Source organism: Thamnophis sirtalis, unplaced genomic scaffold (assembly GCF_051295495.1).
Source record: "Thamnophis sirtalis isolate CommonGarterSnake01/CBP01778 unplaced genomic scaffold, rThaSir2_p1.2 scaffold_14, whole genome shotgun sequence".
Classification (NCBI taxonomy): domain Eukaryota; kingdom Metazoa; phylum Chordata; class Lepidosauria; order Squamata; family Natricidae; genus Thamnophis; species Thamnophis sirtalis.
In genome coordinates, this window is record NW_028261394.1 from 27,413,946 (window position 1) to 27,436,465 (window position 22,520).

The 22,520-nt window shown below is 41.5% G+C and overlaps 2 protein-coding genes across 3 annotated transcripts in view; both read right to left on the bottom strand.

Moving 5' to 3' along the window:
- Positions 1–1,652: 1,652 nt before the first annotated feature.
- On the bottom strand, positions 1,653–20,158 carry LOC148042754 (uncharacterized). The gene is made up of 10 exons (XM_087729212.1): positions 19,982–20,158; positions 18,594–18,677; positions 16,271–16,354; positions 14,620–14,703; positions 13,493–13,576; positions 12,924–13,007; positions 11,544–11,627; positions 10,418–10,501; positions 10,234–10,317; positions 1,653–3,245 (listed from the first exon to the last, which is right to left on the bottom strand). The coding sequence occupies exons 1-10, from the start codon at positions 20,035–20,037 to the stop codon at positions 3,164–3,166; spliced, it is 810 nt and encodes a 269-aa protein (XP_087585338.1). The 5' UTR covers positions 20,038–20,158; the 3' UTR covers positions 1,653–3,163.
- A 140-nt stretch (positions 20,159–20,298) lies between these two features.
- LOC106547102 (protein NLRC5) overlaps positions 20,299–22,520 on the bottom strand; it is a 74,619-nt gene continuing 72,397 nt past the window's right edge. For both annotated transcript variants that reach the window (XM_087729211.1, XM_087729209.1), the window contains one exon: positions 20,299–20,443. In XM_087729211.1, the coding sequence (XP_087585337.1) occupies positions 20,356–20,443 (88 nt within the window). In that variant the 3' untranslated portion in view covers positions 20,299–20,355. The remainder of the gene's footprint in view (positions 20,444–22,520) is intronic.

The following is a 22,520-nucleotide window of genomic DNA, read 5'->3' on the forward strand; positions in this document are numbered from 1 at the left end:
GAATGCAGTACTGCAGGCTACTTCTGCTGACTACTAGCTGCCTGCAATTTGGCAGTTCAAATCCCACCAGGCTCAAGTTGACTCAAGGTTTTTCACACTTAACTACACTTGCAGCCTCCCTGATCAAAATTCAGATGCTTGGCAATTGCCCCATGTTTGTGACGGTTCCAGGGTCCCAAGGTTACGCGATCCCTTTTTGAAAACCTTCTGCCAAAGCAAAGTCCATAGGGAAAGAAAGCGAGTTTCTCTTAACAACTGAGTTGCTAAACTAACAAGTGCAGGGATTCACTTAACTGTACCAAGAAAGGTCATCAAATTGGGAAAACTCACTCAATAACTGCCTGACTTAGGAACATAAATTGTGGATTGAATTGTGGTTGTAAATCAGAGATTACCCCTATCAACCTCTTTACATGAGTTAATTAAGTAGGAATCTTTTTGAAGGATTTGAAATGTTTCTTCCCAAAATTCTTTCCCCGTGAACTAATGTGCTATTTATGAAATCACAAAATTGCTTTCTATCCCTTGATTGTTTAGACCAGTGTTTCTCAACCTTGGCCACTTGAAGATGTCCGGACTTCAACTCCCAGAATTCCCCAGCCAGCATTCGCCGTGTGGGCATTCGCTGGCTGGGGAATTCTAGGAGTTGAAGTCCGGACATCTTCAAGTGGCCAAGGTTGAGAAACACTGGCTTAGACTTCTTCTCCATTTCATTTCTCAGCTTGCTCAAGTTTGCGGTGGTGAACAACCTCCAAACTGAATATATTGTGGCTCACTAGGTTTCTCATTAGCATATTAAAAAATTACTGTAAGATCCTTTGTTCTATATTGAGGGTACTGTATTATTAAAATATATATCCCATTTTATTTGGGGAAGGTAATGTGTTTTTGTGTGTGTTTGTGTGTGTGTGTGTTTTGTTTGTAGCGATAATATTGATGTTTGCAGGATAAAGTTACCATTTCTATTACTCATCAAAGAGGTATTTGTTTCGATTACATTTCTCAGAAGGATAAAATACCTTTTAAGTCTCTCAAGTTAGGGAGAGGCAGAATGCAGCATTTTATTATGTACTATATACAGGTAGTCCTCACCTTACAGCACAGTGACCTTTCAAAGTTACAACGATGTTGAAAAAAGTGACTTTTGACCTGCTTTTTACACTCACAAATGTTGCAGCCGCTGCACAAACAACATTCAGACATTTGGAAACCCAGATTCTGCCCCCTTTTACCAAAGCTCTGGAATTCTCAATACTGTTTAATGTCATATGACTGGCTAGAAACTGAAGGTTGCACTTTGCCCCCAATTTCGGGGATTTAGATGGGACATGGCATGCTCAAAGTTTAGGATTCACATGCTCTATTTAGATTTGGTTTAATCTTCTAATACGTTTTCTTCAAAAAATGAATTTCTAATTAACTTTTGAACAAACAAAGTTGACTTTCACAACACAGTAAGCCAAGAACAATCAATATTATGACTTATGCAAGGTGTGAATCGCACCTCACTCTAGACATTTGTCTAGGATATTCCTGAAAACAGTTTTCTCAGTTCAATTGTTCTCGCATGGTTGATCCTGAAAGTTCCTCTGTGAGATTAGATACTGTTTATTCCAGTGTTCGACTAGATGGGTCAGAAAAGGAATGGCAGCAAGGCGAAAACTGCTTTTATTGGGACTGACTATAGTAACAGAGGGGGCGGGCACGATCGCTCAGTGGTTAAAGCTTGTCAGCTGGAAAGTTGACAGCTCAGGTTTGAGACCCAAGTGCCGCACAACAGGGTGAGCTCCAGTGGTGGGTTCCAGATCCCGTTGCAACCGGTACAGGACCCGGCATCCACTACATGAACGCGCCAGTGCCGCATGCATCCTTACTTCTTGCAATGCCTCCGCAAGTCTCCGAGATGCCCCAGCTGATCTGTGCGCATGCGTGGAAGCCCTGAAGAGCTCAAATACAGGTAAGGGTGGGCCCTCCAGAGCACTGCACCAGAACGGTATCCGATGCTCCGGGCAGGCACCGGTACACCCATACCAGGGCATAACACCTGCAACCCACCATCCTGCGGACCACTAATATGAATCTAATGTGTTGCTCGCTGAAGCTCCTGGACTCCCAGTGACAGGATGGGATCCTTCAGGCATTTAGCTTGGCCACCTGTTTCTGCAACCTTAAACACTCAATTTGCACCCTTTTCCCGCAGAAAACAAAACACTGGGATCTCTCTCTCTCTCTCTCTTTCACTCTCATCTCTCCCCCCTCTTTGTCTGTCTCTGTCTCTTTCTCTCTCTCTCATCTCTCTCTCTCTGTATCTCTTTCTCTCTCATCTCCCTCTTTTTCTGTTCGGTTGGTGACCTCTGCTCTAAAAGGATGCAAATGACCAGCTGCCTGCAAGGAGTATAAATCCTTCCATTCCCCACCATCCAGTCAGAGCTGAAGAAGTCCAGTTGCCTCCTGAAAAAGCCCTTTTGGGACAACCATGACCTGGATGGCTGAGAATCTCTACAGACCACTGCTTCTCTATCACATTCCCATAAGGACCGAGCGCCATCTAGTGGAGGGTCTTTGGAAAACTCCTGGAAGATTGAATTTGTTACATTCCCCAGATACCAAGCCAGCCACAGGATCAACTAAATTAAAGTAACTTGTGATAAAATAGAATAAATAAGCATAGGTTAAAAGTGTTCATCAACACTGTAGAATCCAATGTTTCTTTGTTTACATACAATCCAATGTATGTTTTCTGGAAAGGATTCCGAGTGTGTTAGTGCAAAATTAGCGTACCTCCTCTGGTACTCTGTGCAAGCAAAGATATTTCAAGAAGCCAAAATATCCTATTTTACAGGATAGGCTGAGTGGGGCCCAAAATCCCCATTCCAAAGCCTCTGTTCCGAAGCCCTATAGTTCGCTGGTGTATCTCCAAACAAAGCAGCAACACAGCCTCCTAGATTGGTCGTTATCTCGAGGATGGCATTGAAATAAAGCAGAAAAAGGTACTTTAACACCAGTAGAGCTAAGGATGATTTGATAGAGTCTCACTCATGGGCTGGAAAAAGACTTTTCTAAGGAGATCCAAGAAACATTCCTCCTTACTCTTGTGCCCAAAAGACTTTGGACAGTAACAAATCTCCATGGAATTTACAAGTTTGGGTCCGTTTTTCCCATCTCAAAGGAGGGCGAAATGTAATCGTGGCTCTTGATTGGCCAGCTGCTGCTCGACGTCCCTGGGGATTGAATTGTTCCATATCCTGGAAAGACAAAGGGACAATTTTAGGCACCTGAAGTATGGTACTCACTACTGCCAGCTTATCATTTGCAGCAAAGCAAAGACCCTGCTTTAAAGCTCTGTTTGTCCAATCAGAATAAAGTTGGAAGGGACTTTGGAGGTCTTCTAGTCCAACTTTCTGCTCAAGCAGGAGACCCTATACCGTTTCAGACAAGTGGCTCTCCAGTCTCTTCTTGAAAGCCTCCAGTGATGAAGCACCTACGACTTCTGAAGGGAATTTGCTCCGCTGGTTAATTATTCTCACTGTTAGGAAGTTTCTCCTTAAATTCCACGTTGCTTCTCTGCTTGTTTAATGTCCATCCATTGTTTTTGTCCTGCCTTCTATTTCTTTGGAAAATCAGTTGAAACCCCCCCACTCCTCTTTTTCGTGGCAGCTTCTCAAATGCTGGAAGACTGCTATCATGCGCCCCCACCCCGCCCGGTTCCTTCTTTTCTCTAGACTAGCCGTACCCAGTTCCTGCAACTGTTTTATATATGTTTTAAACTTCAGGCCTTTAATCATCTTAATTACTCTTCTCTGCACTTTTTCCAAAGCCTCATCATCTTGTGTGGTGACCAAATCTGGATTCAATATTCCAGGTGTGGTTTTACTAAGGATTGATTAGTTTCCATCTATTGCTTCTTGTCTTGCCTTCTGGAGCTTGGAAAATAAGTTGACCCCCCCCCCCTTCTTTGTGGCAGCCTCCCAAATACTGGAATACTGCTATCATGCCGCATATGTATCATATCCACAAAATGCAAGAAATAACTATTTTAGCCCCTGACTTGGGTGCATATTTGGAATTTTTCTTGCATTGCAAAGAGGCAGCTGAACAAGGCAAAGACCTATGTAAAGGTAAATGTTCCCCTCACACACCTGTGGGGTGGTGCTCATCTCCCTTTCAAAGCCAAAGAGCCAGCGCTGTCTGAAGATGTCTTCGTGATCATGTGGCTGGCATGACTCAACGCCGAAGGCGCACAGAACGCTATTACCTTCCCACCAAAAGTGGTTCCTATTTTTCTACTTGCATTTTTACATGTTTTCGAACTGCTAGGTATATTACTACTACTACTACTACTACTACTACTACTACTACTACTACTACTACTATTATTATTATTATTATTATTATTATACAATTGTATCACAGCGGCCAGTTGTTTCGCCGGATTTGGCATTGGTTACTAGTCGGGCCCCACCCAGGGGCCTAGGACGTCGTAACGTATTTTCGTAATATGCGTGCAGATCCAAGCAGTGCGGCTTTTTGCATTTGACTGATGGTGATTTTGTCAATTTTTAACTGTTTTAAATGTAATTCCAGTGCTTTTGGAATAGCACCCAGTGTGCCAATTACCACTGGAATTACCACTGCTGGTTTGTGCCATAGTCGTTGAATTTCGATTTTTAAGTCCTGGTATCTTGCGATTTTTTCATGTTCCTTCTCGGCGACCCTGCTATCACCTGGTATTGCGATGTCTATGATTGTGACCTTATTTTTCTCAACCAGTGTGATGTCTGGTGTATTATGCGCCAGTATTTTGTCGGTTTGTATACGGAAATCCCACAAGATCTTGACCATCTGATTTTCGGTGACTTTTTCAGGCTGATGTTCCCACCAGTTTGTTGCTGTTTTAATATTATAATTTTTGCACAAATTCCAATGGATCATTTATGCTACTGAATTGTGCCGCAATTTATAATCAGTCTGCGCGATTTTTTTACAGCAGCTGAGTATGTGATCAACAGTTTCATCAGCTTCTTTGCAAAGTCTGCATTTGGCATCATCAGAGGATTTTTCGATTTTGGCCTTAATGGCATTTGTGCGGATGGCTTGTTCTTACGCAGCCAGGATTAGTGACTCTGTTTCTTTCTTTAATGTACCTGTTTTTAACCATAACCAAGTTTGTTCACTGTCCACTTTATCTTTTATTTTTTCCAGAAATTGACCATGCAGTGCTTTGTTCTGCCAACTCTCCATTCTTGATTTTATCACATCTTTTCTGTATTCTTGTTTTGTCTGTTGGGCCTTCAGTAGATTTTTGTTCTTTACTTCGATTAATAGATGTTCTTGAGTGTCTTTTAAATAATCAGCCAGTGCATGTTTTTCTTCTTCAACTGTTTGCTTCACTTGTAATAATCCTCTGCCACCTGATTTTCGGGGCAGATATAGTCTATCGGAATCACCACGTGGGTGTAAACTGTAGTGCATTGTCATTAGTTTCCTGGTTTTTCGGTCCAAAAGGTCCAAATCAGCTTGTGTCCAGTTAACTATGCCAGCTGTGTATCTTATAACTGGTATTGCCCAGGTATTTATGGCCTTGATTGTATTTCCACCATTCAATTTAGATTTCAAAATTTTCCTAACTCTGTTGGTGTACTCTCGCCTGACAATAGTTTTTACTTCTCCATGCTTGATGTTATCCAACTGCAGAATGCCTAAGTATTTGTAGGCTTCATTTTCTTTGCATTTAATTAGTTGGCCATTGGGCATTTCAATTCCCTCAGATGCAGTGATTTTGCCCCTTTTTATGGATACAGTGGCGCATTTTTCCATGCCAAACTGCATTGAAATATCGGTGCTGAATACTCGGACTGTATTTGTCAATGATTGGATTTCTATTTCTGACTTTCCATAGAGTTTCAAATCATCCATATATAGTAAATGCGAAATTTTTTCAGCTTTTTTGGCTGTTTGGTAGCCTAATTTCATTTTTTTTAAGATTACTGATAGTGGGATCATTGCGATGATGAAGAGAAGAGGTGAAAGTGAATCACCCTGGAAAATTCCTCGCTTGATATTAACCATTCCGTAGCTCTCATTCCCTACTGCCAACTCAGTTCTCCATTGTTTCATTGCCTTTTCAGTAAAGGATGTAATATTTTTGCTAATGCCAGTTGTTTCTAAGCATTTTATGATCCAACTATGTGGCAGTGAGTCAAATGCCTTTTTGTAATCAATCCAGACCATATTCAAGTTCGTTTTTCTGTTCTTACAATTTTCTAATATCATTTTATCAATTAGAAGCTGATCTTTTGTGCCCCTGCTCCTTCTTTTGTTGCCTTTTTGCTCTACTGGCAAGATGTTGTTTGTTTCCAAATAATCCATCATGTTATCTGCAATAATGCCTGTGAGTAATTTGAAGGTTGTTGGTAAGCATGTTATTGGTCTATAGTTTTCAGGTGTTGTTCCTTTAGTTGGATCTTTCTGAATCAAGTATGTTTTTCCAGTTGTCAACCATTCATCAATTTGGCCCTTTTGTAAAATTTCATTCAGTTGCCTGGCCAATATTGCATGTAAACTGGTCAGATATTTGAGCCAGAAACCATGTAATTGGTCCTTTCCAGGTGATGTCCAATTCTTTACCTTTTTAACTCGATTTTTGATCATCTCAGTTGTTATTTCTAATACTTGCATTTGTTTGTTGCCAATGCTTTTCTCAAAGTCATGTATCCACTTTGCTTCCTTCTTGTAGTCCTTTGCATTTTCCCACAATTCTTTCCAGAATTCAACTGTGGCCTGCTTTTCTGGTTTTTCACTTTTGGTGTCACCATTCACATTAAGACTTTGATAAAAATGCCGTTGGTCTGATCGAAATTGCTGATTTTGTTTATATTGGATGATTCGTGCCTCATATCTTTCAATTTTTCTAGCTGTTGCTGTTATCTGCTGTTTTACAATCTCTACAGCTTCATTGATGTTTCTTGTATCCAATCTATATCTTCTGATTAGCCGATCTATGATTTTGTTGTTTTTAAGCCGTTGCTCATGCATGTTCTTTAAGTTACTAGCATCTGCCCTTAATTTTTTGATTTTTTGTTCTAGACGGATTTTCCACTTTGGCTTTGATGCTTTTTCTGTTGTGTGACTAGGTACTTTAATTTTAATGCCTAGTTCATTAGTGACTATTACAGCTGCGCTGTACATTAACTGGTTTGTTTCCAAGATGGATCCCGGTTCAATTGTTGAAAACACTGCATTAACCATTTTCACGATAGGGGCCAAAATTTTCTTAGGCACAGTTTTTAGTGATGGTAAACGTTGCCTTTCCTCATTAAGCAGAAAATGCTCCATGATCTTATCCTTCAATTCTTTTTGTTTTTGAGTTAGTTCATCAGTTGGTTCAGTGATAACTGGTTCTAGTGGTGGTGATGTTATTTCCTCCCTGAGAGCTTCTTCTGGGAGTTCTACTATAGTGTCTTTAGTTGTGTCTTGAATATCAGTTGTTGTTATTATTATTATTATTATTATTATTATTATTATTATTATTATTATTATTATTGAGAGTTCTGAACTTAGGACCACAAGTGAGCCCCAAATTTATCTTGCTAAGCAGGACTTTGTTAAATGAGGTTTGCCCCATTTTATGACCTCTTCTGCCACAGCTATTAAGTGAATCACTGCAGTTGTTAGTCGCATGGTTGTTAAGTGAATTTCGCTTCCTCACTGACTCCGCTTGTCAGAAGGTCGTGAAAGGGGATCATGTGACCCTGGGACACTGCGACCGTCATAAATGTGAATCAGTTGCCAAGCATTCAAATTTTGATGATGTGATCATGGGGAGGCTGCTGTCGTCGTAAGTATCAACAATGGTCATAAGTCACTTTTTTCACAGCCATTTTAAACTGAAATGATGACCAAGTTAACCGTTTTAAGTGGAGGAATACTCTACCTGCATTTTACCAAATCTGAGAACTTTAGTCCGTCAGTCAGAGTGCAGACATGACAGCAACCCCAGATCCTTTCCGATTCTGCTGCTGGCATTTGTTCATAGTTTATTATTGCAGGTTTTGAAATGACCATTGTAAGAATCTGCTAAAGGTGGCTTATTATAATGATAGAGGGGCCCAATCCATAGGTTGCTCAACAAATCACGGATAAAACAAACAATGGCTCAGCATTTGTGATTCCTGTGGCACCTCAGTTCCAGTTCTCGCCTGGACTACTGTAATGCTCTCTACATGGGGCTGCCCTTGAAGAGCACCCGGAGGCTTCAACTGGTCCAGAATGCGGCTGCGCGGGTTATCATGGGGGTACCTAGGTGCTCCCATGTTACACCCCTTTTAGGCGGCCTGCACTGGTTGCCGGTTGTCTTCCAGGTGCGATTCAAGGTACTAATTATGACCTTTAAAGCGCTCCATGGCTTAGGCCCAGGATACCTCATGGCTGAGGACCCAGACTGTGGGGGCAATATGCTGACTCTGTAAACCGCTTAGAGAGGGCTGAAAGCCCTATGAAGCGGTATATAAGTCTAACTGCTATTGCTATTGCTATACCTACGAGACCATCTACTCCCACCAGTAGCCTCCCACTGTCCAGTGCGATCCTGCAGGTTTGGCTTCCTCAGGGTGGCGTCAGCCATACAGTCTCAGCTAGCGACCCCCATGGGGAGAGCCTTCTCTGTGGGAATGCCTTCCCTCTGAAATGAGTTGCCCCCAGAGCTTTGCATAATCCCCGACCTCTGGTCCTTCCGATGCGCCCTAAAAAGTTGGCTTTTCCAGCAAGCCAGCCTGGCCTGAACAGAATAAAATAAATTATTGTTCGTTGTTAATTTTAATTGAATTTTCTTTAAAATGTAATTGTTAATTCTAATTGGGTTTGTTTGGGATATTCTATTTAATTCTTTTTAACTTTTGTAATATGTGTCTTTTTAATGTTGTACGCTGCCCTGAGTCATTGGGAGAAGGGCGGCATATAAATCTAATAAACCAAACCAAACCAATATGTATGGCCAACCGGAAGCTTTTTGACTTATTAGATGCTACCAAGGGTGGCCTAAAAAACTAAGATGGCGGGCATGTAATGGGATCAAAGATCTTCCTTTTTTCATGTGGGATGCATATAAGAACCAGACAGAGCAGGTACTAGAACAGTGATGGTGAATCTTTTCGGCACCGAGCTGGAGTGCTGGAAATCTGACGACCAGTTGGGGTTTGGCCATTTTCCAGGCTGTTTTCAGGCGATTTTCAGGCCGTTTTTGGCCTTAAAATGGCCTAAAAATGGCCCGGAAAATGCTCCCCAAATGGCCAAGAAAACGTATATGTGCACCATAAACCAGAAGAGCAGCTGGCGACTGCGTGCGTGCCCACAGATAGGGATCTACATGCCACCTCTGGCACCCTTGCCATAGATTCGCCATTACGGTACTAGAACAATAGAATTAAAAAGGAGAAAAAGAATTCGAAAGAAAAAATATAAAAAATTTAAGATCAAGAAAAAGAAAAAGCCAAGTAAACGGACAGGGAGAAAAGACCATAAGAGAAATGAAGTTCCTAAGAGACTAAGAGAAAATGGTTAAAAGGAGGAAAGAAAGAGAAGAATTTGTTGATAGAGTAGAATGAAATTTAGTGAATGTAGAGGCAAACAAATGAAGAGATTAAAATTAAGCGGGAGATTATGGAATGAAGGTAAGATGACTGAAAAGGAAAAAACGATGTAAAATGTACTATATATAATTAGAAGATGTAAAGAGGGGGAAACCAGGACAACACTTTGTTTATAAAGAAGTTTTAAGTATGTAACGGGGGAGGTGGGGAGGACTTTGCTTGAAAAAAAAAAAGAACCAGACAGAGCTTCTGTACTATTTTGGTTGTTACTTTTTGGATCCATCTTGGATACACTATCCCTAATCATCACCATTCAAACCACCCTTGTTTAACCTCTGTCTTTTAGATGTTTGGGTTGAGAACATTCAGGATTCTCAACAATAGCTGCCCTGACTGGAGAATTTAGGAGGGGCTTGAAGTCCACACATCTGGTGGGCACCCAAAAGAACTTTACTGAATTTCAACTAACAAAATTGGGTCTCCGCCTCACATTCTTGGCCGGACTTCAGCTGGGCTACAGGACCATGCAAACTATATACACAACAGAAGGATTAAGAAGGTCTTCAAAAGGTTGAAAGTTGATAACTCTGCCTATTAATCCAATTTTGTTTAGAGGAGTTCTTACTACTACTCCAAGAAAGCTCACCGTATTGTCTGGATTCCAGGACATCGAAAAAGCTGCCTCGCTAACATGGAAGCACCGTAAGCTGTGATAGAGTTTTTGTCCAGACTAGAGAAAGAGAAAAGAAGAACAGAAGAGAAATGACTGATCACATCAAATTCCCCTTCCTGACAAAATCAAAGCAACTTCAAGTTCTTAAGGTACTCACTCCAGAATCTTCACCCTTATCATCCCAGGGAGAACCATGGTGAGTTCTTTGGCAGTTTCATCACCCAGTTCATTCCAAGACAAGCTAAAAAGAGCACGTTCGGATATGAGAAAGATTCTTATCCAAGAAGGCACCAAGCTAAGAATTCCTAGGCATCCCTCTTCTGTAATATCAATAACAGCAACAAGGAGGCTCTCTGCTTTGTAGACTGCTCTTGCTTCTGGGTATGATTCAAGGTGCTGGTTATTACCTATAAAGTCCTCCATGATATGGAGCCTATTTGTCTAAGCAACTGCCTCTCTCCCATAGCATCTGTCCATCTTGGTGAGAACAAGAAACAGGGTCTCTTTGAATAATTGTACATATTCAGTAACAAGGATGTTGTTTGATGACTGTTTCTGGTTTCTTTGAAGTAACAAGCAAGAATGTGAAATTCTGACAAGCACCATGTCAACTCCTAATGTTGCCATAGCAAGAGAAGGGGGGGAGAGCATTCCATGCCTTCTTTTGGAGAAAGGTGGATCTCAGATTACTGCAGCAGGCTTGGGAGGGGTGCAACTCATTGGGGAATGTGATTTATGACACAGACTGAGGGGAGGGGAGGAAGAGGTTTAAAGTTCAGCTATAACTGAAACAAAGCTTAGACCTGACTATGAAAAGGCCTTGCCTAATGGTGCTCCTAATAAATGACTAGTTTTGTATTGAAACCTGGCTTGATACTCGTGAATCAATTAGGGCATTTTTAGGAAACCTGACACAACAATTGAAAGTGGCCAGAGATAGAAATTGCTCAGAAAGTTGAACTATAACCGTGATGGCGAACCTATGGCACATGTGCTGGAGATGGCACGCAGAGCCCTCTCTGTGGGCACATGGACCATTGTCAGCTGCTCTCCTACTTCGCTATTTGGAAATTTTAAATTTATCAGACTTGAACATTCTGATTCTACAAAAAACCACCCTACTTGGAACAGCTTATATCCTCCAACGTTACCTTAACAGTTCCTAGGTCCTTGGTTAGGACTCGAGCTGTTGAGCTACCAACCAGCCCCAAAGGCTGTGAATCTCACCAAAGATTAACCGTGCAATAATAATAATAATGATGATGATGATGATGCAATCTCACCCAATCTCTTCAAGGGAAGGACAGCAGCTGAGTCCGATAATTAGTGTTTTGGAAGCACAATCGCTAATATGACAGGCCTTTAGTCTAAAATTTTAAAAAAGGAGAAAAGGATCAGTATCTGTATTTTGTGCCTATGTTTGCACAGTGCGTACTTCATTTGCTTACTGAACTGATTTTTTTCCTTGGATTGACCTGATATATTGAATCATGAGCTATATTCTCTGATACTTAACAGACAGATTAACAGAGTTGGTCCTAATCACCTCATTAAAACACACAGAGGAAAAAAAAAAACAAGTTTTAACCAAAGTTTAGCACACTGTTTGAGTGTCTGTGATTAACACAGTTCACTGTCTATGGAGAGTCTTAATCCTCTAGGTTATAGTTGATCCAAAGGTGCTTTTTCAAAAGTAAACTGATTTTCTTAGGGTTTTTCTCTTGAAAATGTTTCACTTCTCACCCAAGAGGTTTTTTCAGTTCTGAAGAACTTGGCTTTCAAGGAAAAAAAACCAAGAAAGTGCAGTTGCCTTTTGAAAAAGCACCTTTAGGACATTTCACTAACAAAGAGAGCCAATTTGGTAATGTGGTTAAATGCACAACAGATTGAACACTGGGGGCCTATGAGTTTTAGTCCTATTTTAGGCACAAAACCAGCTGAATGACCTTGGGCCAGGCACTATCTCTCAGCCCTAGGAAGAAGGCAATGAAAAACCATTTCTGAAAAAAATATTGCCAAGAAAATTGCTCAGGGATTCATTCAGGCAGCTGTCAGAAACCAAAACTCACTCAACACACACACATATATACACACAAACACCCATCCACACAACAAATGAAGCTAAAGAATGATATTCTATCTGTCTTCAAGTCAAAAATTTTAGGACATGGTTTCCATTCTATCCTTATCCTCTCTGTCTTTCTCTATATCTCAACCCAGTTTGTCTGAATCCTTCCTAACTGGTGGGGCCAAGAATTAGAGCCAATAGTTGGGGTAGGTCCAAATCACTGCAATAAAACAGCCTATTAAAATTATACATCCTGAGGCTGAAGCTGTGGTAGTTTGCTACCATAGTCTTCTTAAGCCACATTGATTTATGCTCCGTATAATATGGATAATGTTAGTGTCAAGCCTGCATGGCTTGACCACAGTTTAACCATGTATAGTCATGGTTTGTTGGGCAAGCTACAATGAGCTGGGTTCACGCAGTCCATTAAGGCACAACGCTTCACTTGGAAATCACAACTAACTTGTCCCTGTCTGTTACACTGAATCCAAACCAATCAAATTATTAAACCATTTAACTCATTAAATCATTACGACTTAAAATGAAGATTGTATCCTGCCACTAATTCTTCCCTTGCCTGAAATGGAAAACTTACTCAATCTTCCTCAGTTGTGAAGATTGTGGCCATGGTGTCATAAGGGACATCACACCTTTATCTCCAATGTTGTTTTCTGACAAGCTGCGAAGACAAAGAAAGAGAATCATACAACAATTCCATGCAAAACAGACAAACAGAGCTTGTTACAGGCAGTCCTCAAGTTACAACCGTAATGGAGCTTGCCCATTACATTGTAATGCATGATGGACATAAAGCAGGTTGGTCATATGACTGACCTGATTTTACCTTTTTGTGGATGTCGTTAAGTGACTGCTATGGTCATTAAGAGAACCTCTGAATTGGTTATGGTCCAGTTTTGCCAGAAACTGGAAATAAACAGCCATAAACACAGCCCTGTTGCTGAGTGGCTGAAGGGCAGTCACATGACCACTGGGGAGTACAATTGCCAGAACGTCAAATCTAGGTCATAAAGTAGGTCTGGCAGAGTTCCAAATGGCCATTCAATTGAGGACTACTTGCAATGCTTTGGGAAGAATTTTCTCCATCATTTACAATGAGGAAAAGTTTTCAAAACTCTTGGTGGCTGGGCCTCCTGTGTCACTTACTTGATTTCTTCCATCTGTGGACACTTGGCAAAGATTCCCGCCAAGTGGCTGAATCCTTCAGAACCCAACTGACAACGAGAGAGGCTGTAGAGACACCAGAGGACATTTACGTGGGAAAAAGAAAAATGCATCGCATTGCATACTTTTCGCAAATTTGCCACACTGATTAGGGCAGTGTTTTTCAACCTTTTTTGTGCAAAGGCACACTTTTTTCATGAAAAAAAATCACGAGGCACACCACCATTAGAAAATGTTAAAAAAAATTAACTCTGTGCCTATATTGACTATATATAAAGTAATTCTCCCACGGCACACCTTACACTATGTCACGGCACACTAGTGTGCCGCGGCACAGTGGTTGAAAAACACTGGATTAGGGGCCCAAAGCAGTGATACAAAACCAGGACAAGGAGTTCCTGGTAGCATGTAAGAGATTTGGATGTCACCTTGCTTGGTAAATATTCTTTTTATGTTAGGCTTGAGCTTATAATGAAAGGCTTGAAATCCATTTATTTAGTGCTTATTGTCTGTGGATCCAAAAGAACCAATTGCCTGGGCAAATGATCACTGTCCTGACCCCTGGCAGGACAAGGATAAAGCAAATTTTCTCTCTTTTCTCTCTGTTAAGCCTGAGTTAGAGAGCAAGGGAGCCACAGAAGGTTTATTTGATGCCACTAACACCTTTTGCCCCTTGAGTGCTACATCGTTTCAAGTGTTTCCTTCCAGTGGTGGGATTCAAAACCTTTTACTACCAGTTCTATGGGTCTGGCGTGGCTTGGTGGGTGTGGCTTGGTGGGCGTGGCAGGGGAAGGATACTGCAAAATCCCCATTCCCTCCCCACCCCACTCCAGGGCAAGGATAGTGTAAAATCCCCATTCCCACCCCACTAACCTGCTTTTCAGCTCCATTCTCTTGTGCAGGGCAACAGAAGAAGACCCAGCCAATCTGCTGGGAGGCAGCGAATAGATTGGGGCAGAGCCACCCAGAAGTGGTATTTGCCAGTTCTCCAAACTACTCAAAATTTCCCCTACTGGTTCTCCATAACTGGTCAGAACTTTGTTTCCTTCCCAATGTAATACAAGGCGGAACTGATTTACAGAGGCAATATTCTTATCCAGGGTACTTACTGGAGGACTTTCAAATGCTTCTTGAAAGGCAAAATTGGAGCCAGTTTTCCCAAAGTCTTATTTCCAATACTGTTCCCAGATAATCTAGGAGAAGGAAGGGGAGTGGATGTGTGAACTCTCATGGATTCAAAGAAGAATTAACATCACTTAACCACTTCTTCCTGATCTGCAATGAAGGAACTCTACATTCAGCCATGCTACAAGAGGAGGGGGCTACTCTGGAAGGCTTACCACAGGAGAAGAACATACCATTATTAAAAATGCAAATATAACAATAATAAAACAATGAAACAATGAAAATAAATAGCGAAGGTACAGCAGTATGAATTAAAAGATGGGCGGGGGGCGGGGGGAAGCAGGATGCAATCATTCTAAAAGCTACGCCCATTGATGGACTCTCTCCCAATGGACACCCAGGCCAACTGGCAGAGCCAGCCTTACCGAAGGACAGGAAAATGGGGACAGACCTCCTTTTCCAACTATAAGTAGTCCCCATCTTACAATCAAGGGTGGGATTCAGCCGGATCAAATCAGTTTGTTGAACTGGATGCTAATTTTAACATCTGGTTTGCTGAACCAGTAGTTGCAAGGACTGGATCGCCCCACCCATCTTCCCCTCCCAGGAATCTCCATGCGGCCAGTTTTGGATGCCAGGTAAGTTCAGGGCCCGCACGGAGGCTCTGGGGAGGGTGAAAAACGGGTCTCGAAACGGGCCCATTTCTGGTCTCCAGATCTTGGGGGAGGCCGTTTTCGCCCTCCTGGAGGCTCGATAAAAGCATCCGGAGTCTGGGGAGGTCGAAAAAACACACCCTCACCCGCGGTCGTGTAGGAGGCCTAGGAGGCCATACCCATGCCCACGCCCACCCAGCAACTGGGCAGAGAACCAGTTGCTAATAATTTTCAATCCCACCCCTGCTTACAAACAGTTTGTTCAAAGTTGAACAAACTGTAACTTTGACTGTTCAAAGTTACAACAGCACTGAAAAAAATTGACTTATGACCGTTTTTCCACACTTGTGACCAGTGCAACATCCCCATGGTCATGTGGTCAAAATTCAGATGCCTGGCAAGGGACTCATATTTATGATGGTTGCAGTGTCCCGGGCTCACGCGATCCCCTTTTGCAACGTTCTGACTAGCAAAATCAATGGGGAAGCAGATTCACTTAACAACCATGTTGCTAATTTAACAACTGAAGTGATTCACTTAAAAACTGTGGGAAGAAAGGTTGTAAAATGGAGCAAAACTCACTTAACAAGTATCTCACTGAGCAACAAAAATCTGGGGTTCATTGTGATTGTAACTTGAGGACTACCAGTAACGCATGTTACTAAAAGCCATCAGCTTTTGTGCATTACAAGGAAAGGTGTTAGCAGGCTCCTTCTGATATCTTGTGACTTGTGTTGTGTCAGAATAAAAATGATGGGCTAAGAACTGCATAAACACCGGCCAAACTAAAGGACAGTGTAAGGCTGTCACTCACTCATGGACTGGAGAAACGATGATTAATAGCTTCTTAGAGGTACAACAGACATCCTGTTGTCAAGAAATGTTTGTACTTTGTTAAGTATAAGTGGGAAAAAGAATGCTTTAAAGAGACAAGCAGGGTGGGGGTGGGGGTGTGAATCCAGATTAACGAAGGGTGATTTACTTGAGTATTTCCAGCCTCTCGCTCTCAATCAGACCTTCTACAATCCATTGTCCTCCAGCCGAAGTGATGCTGTTGCAGGAAAAACTAGAAACAATTTCCAGGATGAAAAGACATCAGTTAGGACAGTGTTTTTCAGCCTTGACGGCTTGAACATAGGTGGACTTCAAATTCCAGAATTCCCCAACCAGCATGGGTTTTTCTATGGAGGCTCAGGTCGTCTGCCAGGGATTAAACTCATAGCCCTTAGTGACTATATACAGCAATTATATATACAGCCTTGACAAATTTAAGACCAGTGGACCTCAACTCCCAAAATTCCCCAGCTAGCCATGAGGGACATCCCTGATATAGCCTGTATTAACTTTAGAAGCTCTGCAGGCCTAGTGGTCAGCACTGTTTCAAGAAGGGCTGTAGAAAGTGTCTGTCTTTAGAATGGTAAACATTAACAATAGCACTTAGACTTATATACTGCACTGTTTTACAGTGCTCTCTAAGTGGTTTACAGAATCAGCATATTGCCCCCAACAGTCTGGCTTCTCGTTTTACCAACCTCATGAAAGACTGAGTCAACTTTTGATCGTGAAGATCAAACTCCTGGCAGTCAGCAAAGTTAGGCTGCAATACTGCGTTCTAACCACCGCCTCACCACGCCGGCTCCCTATAGCCCAGCTTTCTTACAACAAGTCCCGGTACAGGATTTCAACCCATAGAAAATCCTATGGTTATGTACAAGTCCCAAATAGGAATGGAATTAATTGCAGACATTCAAATATAGTTATCTATTTCATTTTTTTTCTTTTGTCCTATTAAAAATTTCAATTTGTTAACTATCCTTGAGTGCTACGGGTAATGCACTATTTTCTTAAATTATAAAAGCATGAGACATGACAATGAATTATGGATTATTTGCTCAATTACTTAAGTTGATAGGATCCATAGCTTTCAGTTGAATTGGAAAACATGACCTGATTTATTAGAGCAACTGATGCATGCTTAGCACAAAATCTGGAAGTAAGTATGAAATGGACAGTCCCAAGGAATGGAGCAAAATCAAGGTTACCAGCAACGTAGTTTTGATACGTCCTCCTTCCTTGGGTTTCTGGATAACTTTCAAGCAGAGCAAACTTTCATTTTTGGTTTTGCTATTCCAGTAACTATGCAGTCAGCCAAAGCAGGTGACCTGAGGAATCACAGAATCATAGTGCTTGAAGGGACCTTGGTGGTCTTCTAGTCCAGCCCCCTGCCCAAGTGAGGAACCTTTATTCCATTTTGGACAAGGGGGTATCCAATCTTTTCTTGAGAACCTCCAGTGATGGAGCACCATCAACCAATCAAAGGAGGAAAGTCTATGGAGATTCTCAGTTATCTAGGTCATGGTTGTCCCAAAGGTGCTTTTAAAAAAAAGCAACTGGATTTTCTTTGTTTCTTCTTCTCATCTAAGAACCTTCTTCAGAAGCAAAACGTCTTCAAGGAAAAGCAAAGAAAGTCCAAAAAAAGTATCTTTGGGAGAATCAACAGGAGCTTAGCAAGCTGTACATAAGTACTAGGTGGATACTCATGCTTCGCGACAAAACTATGTGGTCGGGCTATGCAGGAGAAATTCAGTTCACAATCCCTTGGCTCAGTGGTGGTTGGTGATTGAAAGGGAATATCTTTCCCGCCACCTTGAGTCTGGAAGTAGTTCCATAGGTGGAAGGCATAGACATTTTGGTGAGGTACTGACGTTTAGTACTGTAAGGAGCCCCAGACCGCTCCTGAGTGAAGGAGTGGAACGTCTGCCAGTTTGAATGAGGTAACGGAATGTGAGGCAACTGGCAGTTGGAATAGAGTTCTTTTCAGGTGGGGAGGGGGAGTAGAATGTCTAACTCCTTAACATCAGAGCATGTTAATATACGCAACTGGCAGTTGGAACAGAGTTCTTTTCCTCTCTTAGTGAGCACCTAGAGGTCAACAGGATCATACCTGCCAAATTTCAAGTTTGTAGGCTTTATGGTTCTGGAGATTTCATGATGGCTGAGTGGTACTTGGCTTTTATATATATAGATTGCCACAGGTTGGGTTCCATCACCAATCTGAGGAAGGCAGTGGCCCAGGAAACTCTGTCTTATACCTTGTATATTAACTTGATCACTAAATGCATCTCTTAAATTATGGGGATGATTTTTCCTTCCTTGGATTCAACCATTCCATTGATATTGACACTTCTCTCACAGCATGGGAAGGACAATTAGATGGTGGATCAGAAATCCCTCTCCCCACCAATAACTCAAATCAATAATCTATCATTGTGTCAACTTGACCAATAAAAGGGCAAGCGGCTTACTTGATTAGCTTCACATTCTTCATTCCTGGAAGGGCCATAGCTATCGCTTTCATGCCAGCATCATCAATCTTGTTGTGGCTTAAGCTTTAAAAGGAAATGCACAAACACAAAGGGTCAAAGAAAGAAGTCACTGGTGTCATTCATGTATCTGGTTATAGTTCAGGGTTGGGACTGACTATTTTTGGTAGAATCTCAGGATCCCCCAAACCCAGGTGGAATATCTATGTTTCAAAGTACCCAATATGGCATTTTATGACTTCCGTTGGCTACTCTTTGTTTGTGTTCTTCACCTTCGGCTGTCATTATTCTTTCAAAGAACAGCTACACAATATGGAGTTGTTATCCCACACTGGTTTTCTTTTCTTTCCCTGTAATTGTGAATGTCACAGTGAGCCTTCCTTTTGTCTGCTGACTTTCAAAATTATAGGACAAGTAGCCTTGATGGTGTCCCAGCAAGTGGCAGCACCAGGTTGATCTTCTACACCCAGCGTACAAACTGGGTGGAGACTGCCAGGGGTTTGTTCTGGGTTGTTCATAGTTGTCCAACTATGGTAATTCCAGAGGGACTGCTTTTTTTCTAAGAGTCTCTATCCCTCCAATTTGAACCAAAGAATCGGGCATGCTGCGGATCCTGTTATCCAAAAAGTGTTGGTTGCCGGAGACTAGAAGGCAAGCTGAGTGGTCCCTACTACATGGAACATCTTCCTTTGGGGGATCAGAATGGCCCCAAACTCTGTTAGCCTTCCCTAAAGCTTTAAAGGCCTGGCTATGCTCCCAAGCCTGGGGTCTCGTATCCTAGTTGTATTGCTAACTTGCCAAGTATTTTGCCCCTATGCATATTTAATCTGGATGTTTTTGTTTTTTTATTGGTTTTTTATTTTTAGAAATATTTTAGTATTTTAATTATAATATATTTCTTGAATTGTAAGCTGCCCAGAGTCATTGTGGGAGATAAGTGGCTATAGAAAATGAATGAATGAACGAATGAATTCAGCATGGGAAACTGGAAAAATATCCCGGAGCAAGACAAACTACCAGTATGTGTACCACTCTACAAATTCAGCTGGAGTTCAGTTCAATTGAAGGAATTTACTTATTTTGTTTTACCAAGGTCACACCTTATTATAGAATCATAGGGCTAGAAGGGACCTTGGAAGTCATGGCCCAAGGCAGGCGATCTTATACCATCCTAAACTGGGGGCATACATTGATTAGAACAATCCATCTCAATGGTCAATGGAATCAACTGGAGACCAGTGGAAGAAGACCTGAAGGCATTTCCAAACTGTGCTAGGTAATCTATAGGGGATATAAATTGACAGCAGTGTGAAAATGCCCTCAGAGTGAAGGAAAACAGTGAAAAGTGCAAGTGAAAAATGTGGACTTACTCAATTTCTTCTATTTGAAGTGTGGTCTTCAAAACTTCTGCAAGGTGGGAACACATGTGACTGTCGAGATGGTTTTTGCTCAAACTAGAAAAGAATTGTATACATGAAGAACCCAAATAAACATAGGTCAGTTGGTTTATGTGAGGTCAAGTTTCCCCAGCAAGAGAATGGTTTTTTCAAAAAAGAGAGTTAATGAAGAGGACTATTTTGGTCAGGACATGAGATCTCAATTTATGCTATGGGAAGCTGGTAGTCCTCCAGATGTTGCTGGACTTGAGTCTCTCTAGGTCTCAAACTCCACTACAGAAGATGGAAATTTAATCCAGGCATCATTCAGATCCCAGATGGCTGGGCGAAATTCAATCTACAGACACTTACCCAAGTATTTTCAGAAGAGGCATGGTAGAGAGCCTTGAAAACAACTTCAGAATTGTGGCGTTGTCGAGATTCAAAGAGCCAAAACTAAGAAATAGATAAAGAGGATAGAGATCATAATTATGATAGTGTAACCCCATTTTGGACGTCTCTGCTATTTGGGTAACCCAATCAGGACACAGGAAAAATCTGTTCATTTCCTTTCAGGTCAACGCTTGTACCTGTAACATTTTTGCTTATCCTAAAAAATATTAGCCAAACATGAACTTGGAGATGTGAATTATGGGGTGCCATAGGCAGGAAGGTAGGGCATGTTGCAGGTTCCAACTATCAAGGAAGTACATCTGGTGCAGGGGTGGGTTTCAAAATTTTTAGAACCTATCCTGTAGGTGTGGGCTGTTTTGTGGGAGTGGCTCAGTGGTCATGTGACTGGGTGGGTGTGGCTTGGTGGGCATGTGACCAGGTGGGCATGGCCAACTTGGAAAATGTGGTGAAACTCACTTAACAATGCTCTTGCTTAGCAACCAAAATTTTGGGCTCATTTGTGGTCATAAGTTCTATTTCTTTCTTTCTCTCTCACACACACTCACTCTTTCTTTCCTTCCTTCCTTTCTTTTCTCTCTCTCCACCTCTTTCTTTCTTCTCTCTCTCCCACTTCCTTTTTTTCTTTTTTCTTTCTCTTTCTATCTTTGTCTCTCTCTTTTTTCTCTCATTCTCCCTCCCTCCATTCCTTCCTTCCTTCCTTTCCTGTGTGTATCTCTCCCCCTTCTTTCCTTTTTTTCCTTTTGGAACAGATTCCAAAAGGTACGCTAAAGTTCACAAACCCATTCTGGTGTACCGGTGCAAACCGGGAAAACCCACCCCTGATCTGGTGGGACCTAGAAATAGAGCCTTCTCAGTGCTGGCTCCCTCACTTTGGAACATCTTTTATACAGTTGTTAAGCAAAGCAGTCATAGGTGGGTGGGTGACATGATTAGAAATTAGAATAGAAAGAAAAGCGTTTTAATAAAGTAACAGAAATAAGAGAAGGGAGAATATTAGTGTATACATTTTTATATAATAAAGTAAAAGTAATAACAAGGAAAACATGGAATAATTGAATAATGATAAATTGCAACCTAATGTAAATGTGTATCATTATTAGAAAAAACATAAGTTGGTTGAATGTAATAAATTATGATTAACTTTATCAGCTTTACTTGTATTAGAATGTATGATACCCAGGAACCACACTGTTCACGCATTGATTCAATATATTTATAAAAGAATAAAAAACTGAAAAAGCAAAGCAGTCACTGTGAAACCACAATGGTGCTTAAAATTCTTGCTTCAGTTTTCCTTTGCTTTACAGATTTACGATGATCATAAATGCAGGCATTAGTTGCAGAGTTGTTGTTGTTTTCTTTGTCATCATAACTGAACAGCTGCTAAACAAGCCAGCCACTAAATAAAGATTGAACAATTCCTTATTCAAAGCAGGGAATGTGTAGAGCCGCCCAGGTTTCTAGATTTGCTGCACAAGCGTAGAAACAGTCTAATCATCATGTGCTACAGCTTAGCATATTTAGAATACAGTACATAGAAAAATAGGGTTGGAAAAGACCTTGGAAGTCTTCTAGTCCAACCCTCTGCTCAAGCAGGAGACCACATACCATTCCAGACAAATGGCTGTCCAGTCTCTTCTTAAAAACCTCCAGTGATGGAGCACCCACAAGTTCTGGAAGGAAGCCATTCCACTGATTAACTGTCCTCACTGTTAGGAAATTTCTCCTTAATTCTAAGTTGGATCTCTCCTTTCCATCTGTTACCATACTTCTTCTCCTGCACTCAGGTGCTTTGGAGAATAGTTTGATCCCCTCCTCTCAGCCCCTCAAATATTAGAAGACTGCTATCAAGTCCTTCTCTTTGTTAGACTAGGTATATCCAGTTCCTGCAGCTGTTCATCGTGTGTTTTAACCTCCAGCCCCCTGATCAACTTTGTGGCTCTTCTCTGCACTTTTTATAAATTTCAACATCTTGTTTTGAATGGTGGTGAGCAGAACAAGCATATTTAGGCAGCATCTCATTCTTTACACAGAGGAAAACCCACTAAATAACACTGGAATTATTGGAACAAAATCAATAAACAATCGGAATTCCATTACATGGCATCCCACACCCTAC

Coding starts and splice junctions, on each gene's coding strand:
- LOC148042754 (XM_087729212.1), bottom strand. CDS start 20,037: ATGTGTTCCCACCTTGCAGAAGTTTTGAAGACCACACTTCAAATAGAA. Junction 13,577..14,619: donor AAGCATTTGAAAGTCCTCCA/GTAAGTACCCTG, acceptor GTGTCTCTACAG/CCTCTCTCGTTGTCAGTTGG. Junction 13,008..13,492: donor CCACAGATGGAAGAAATCAA/GTAAGTGACACA, acceptor TTGTCTTCGCAG/CTTGTCAGAAAACAACATTG.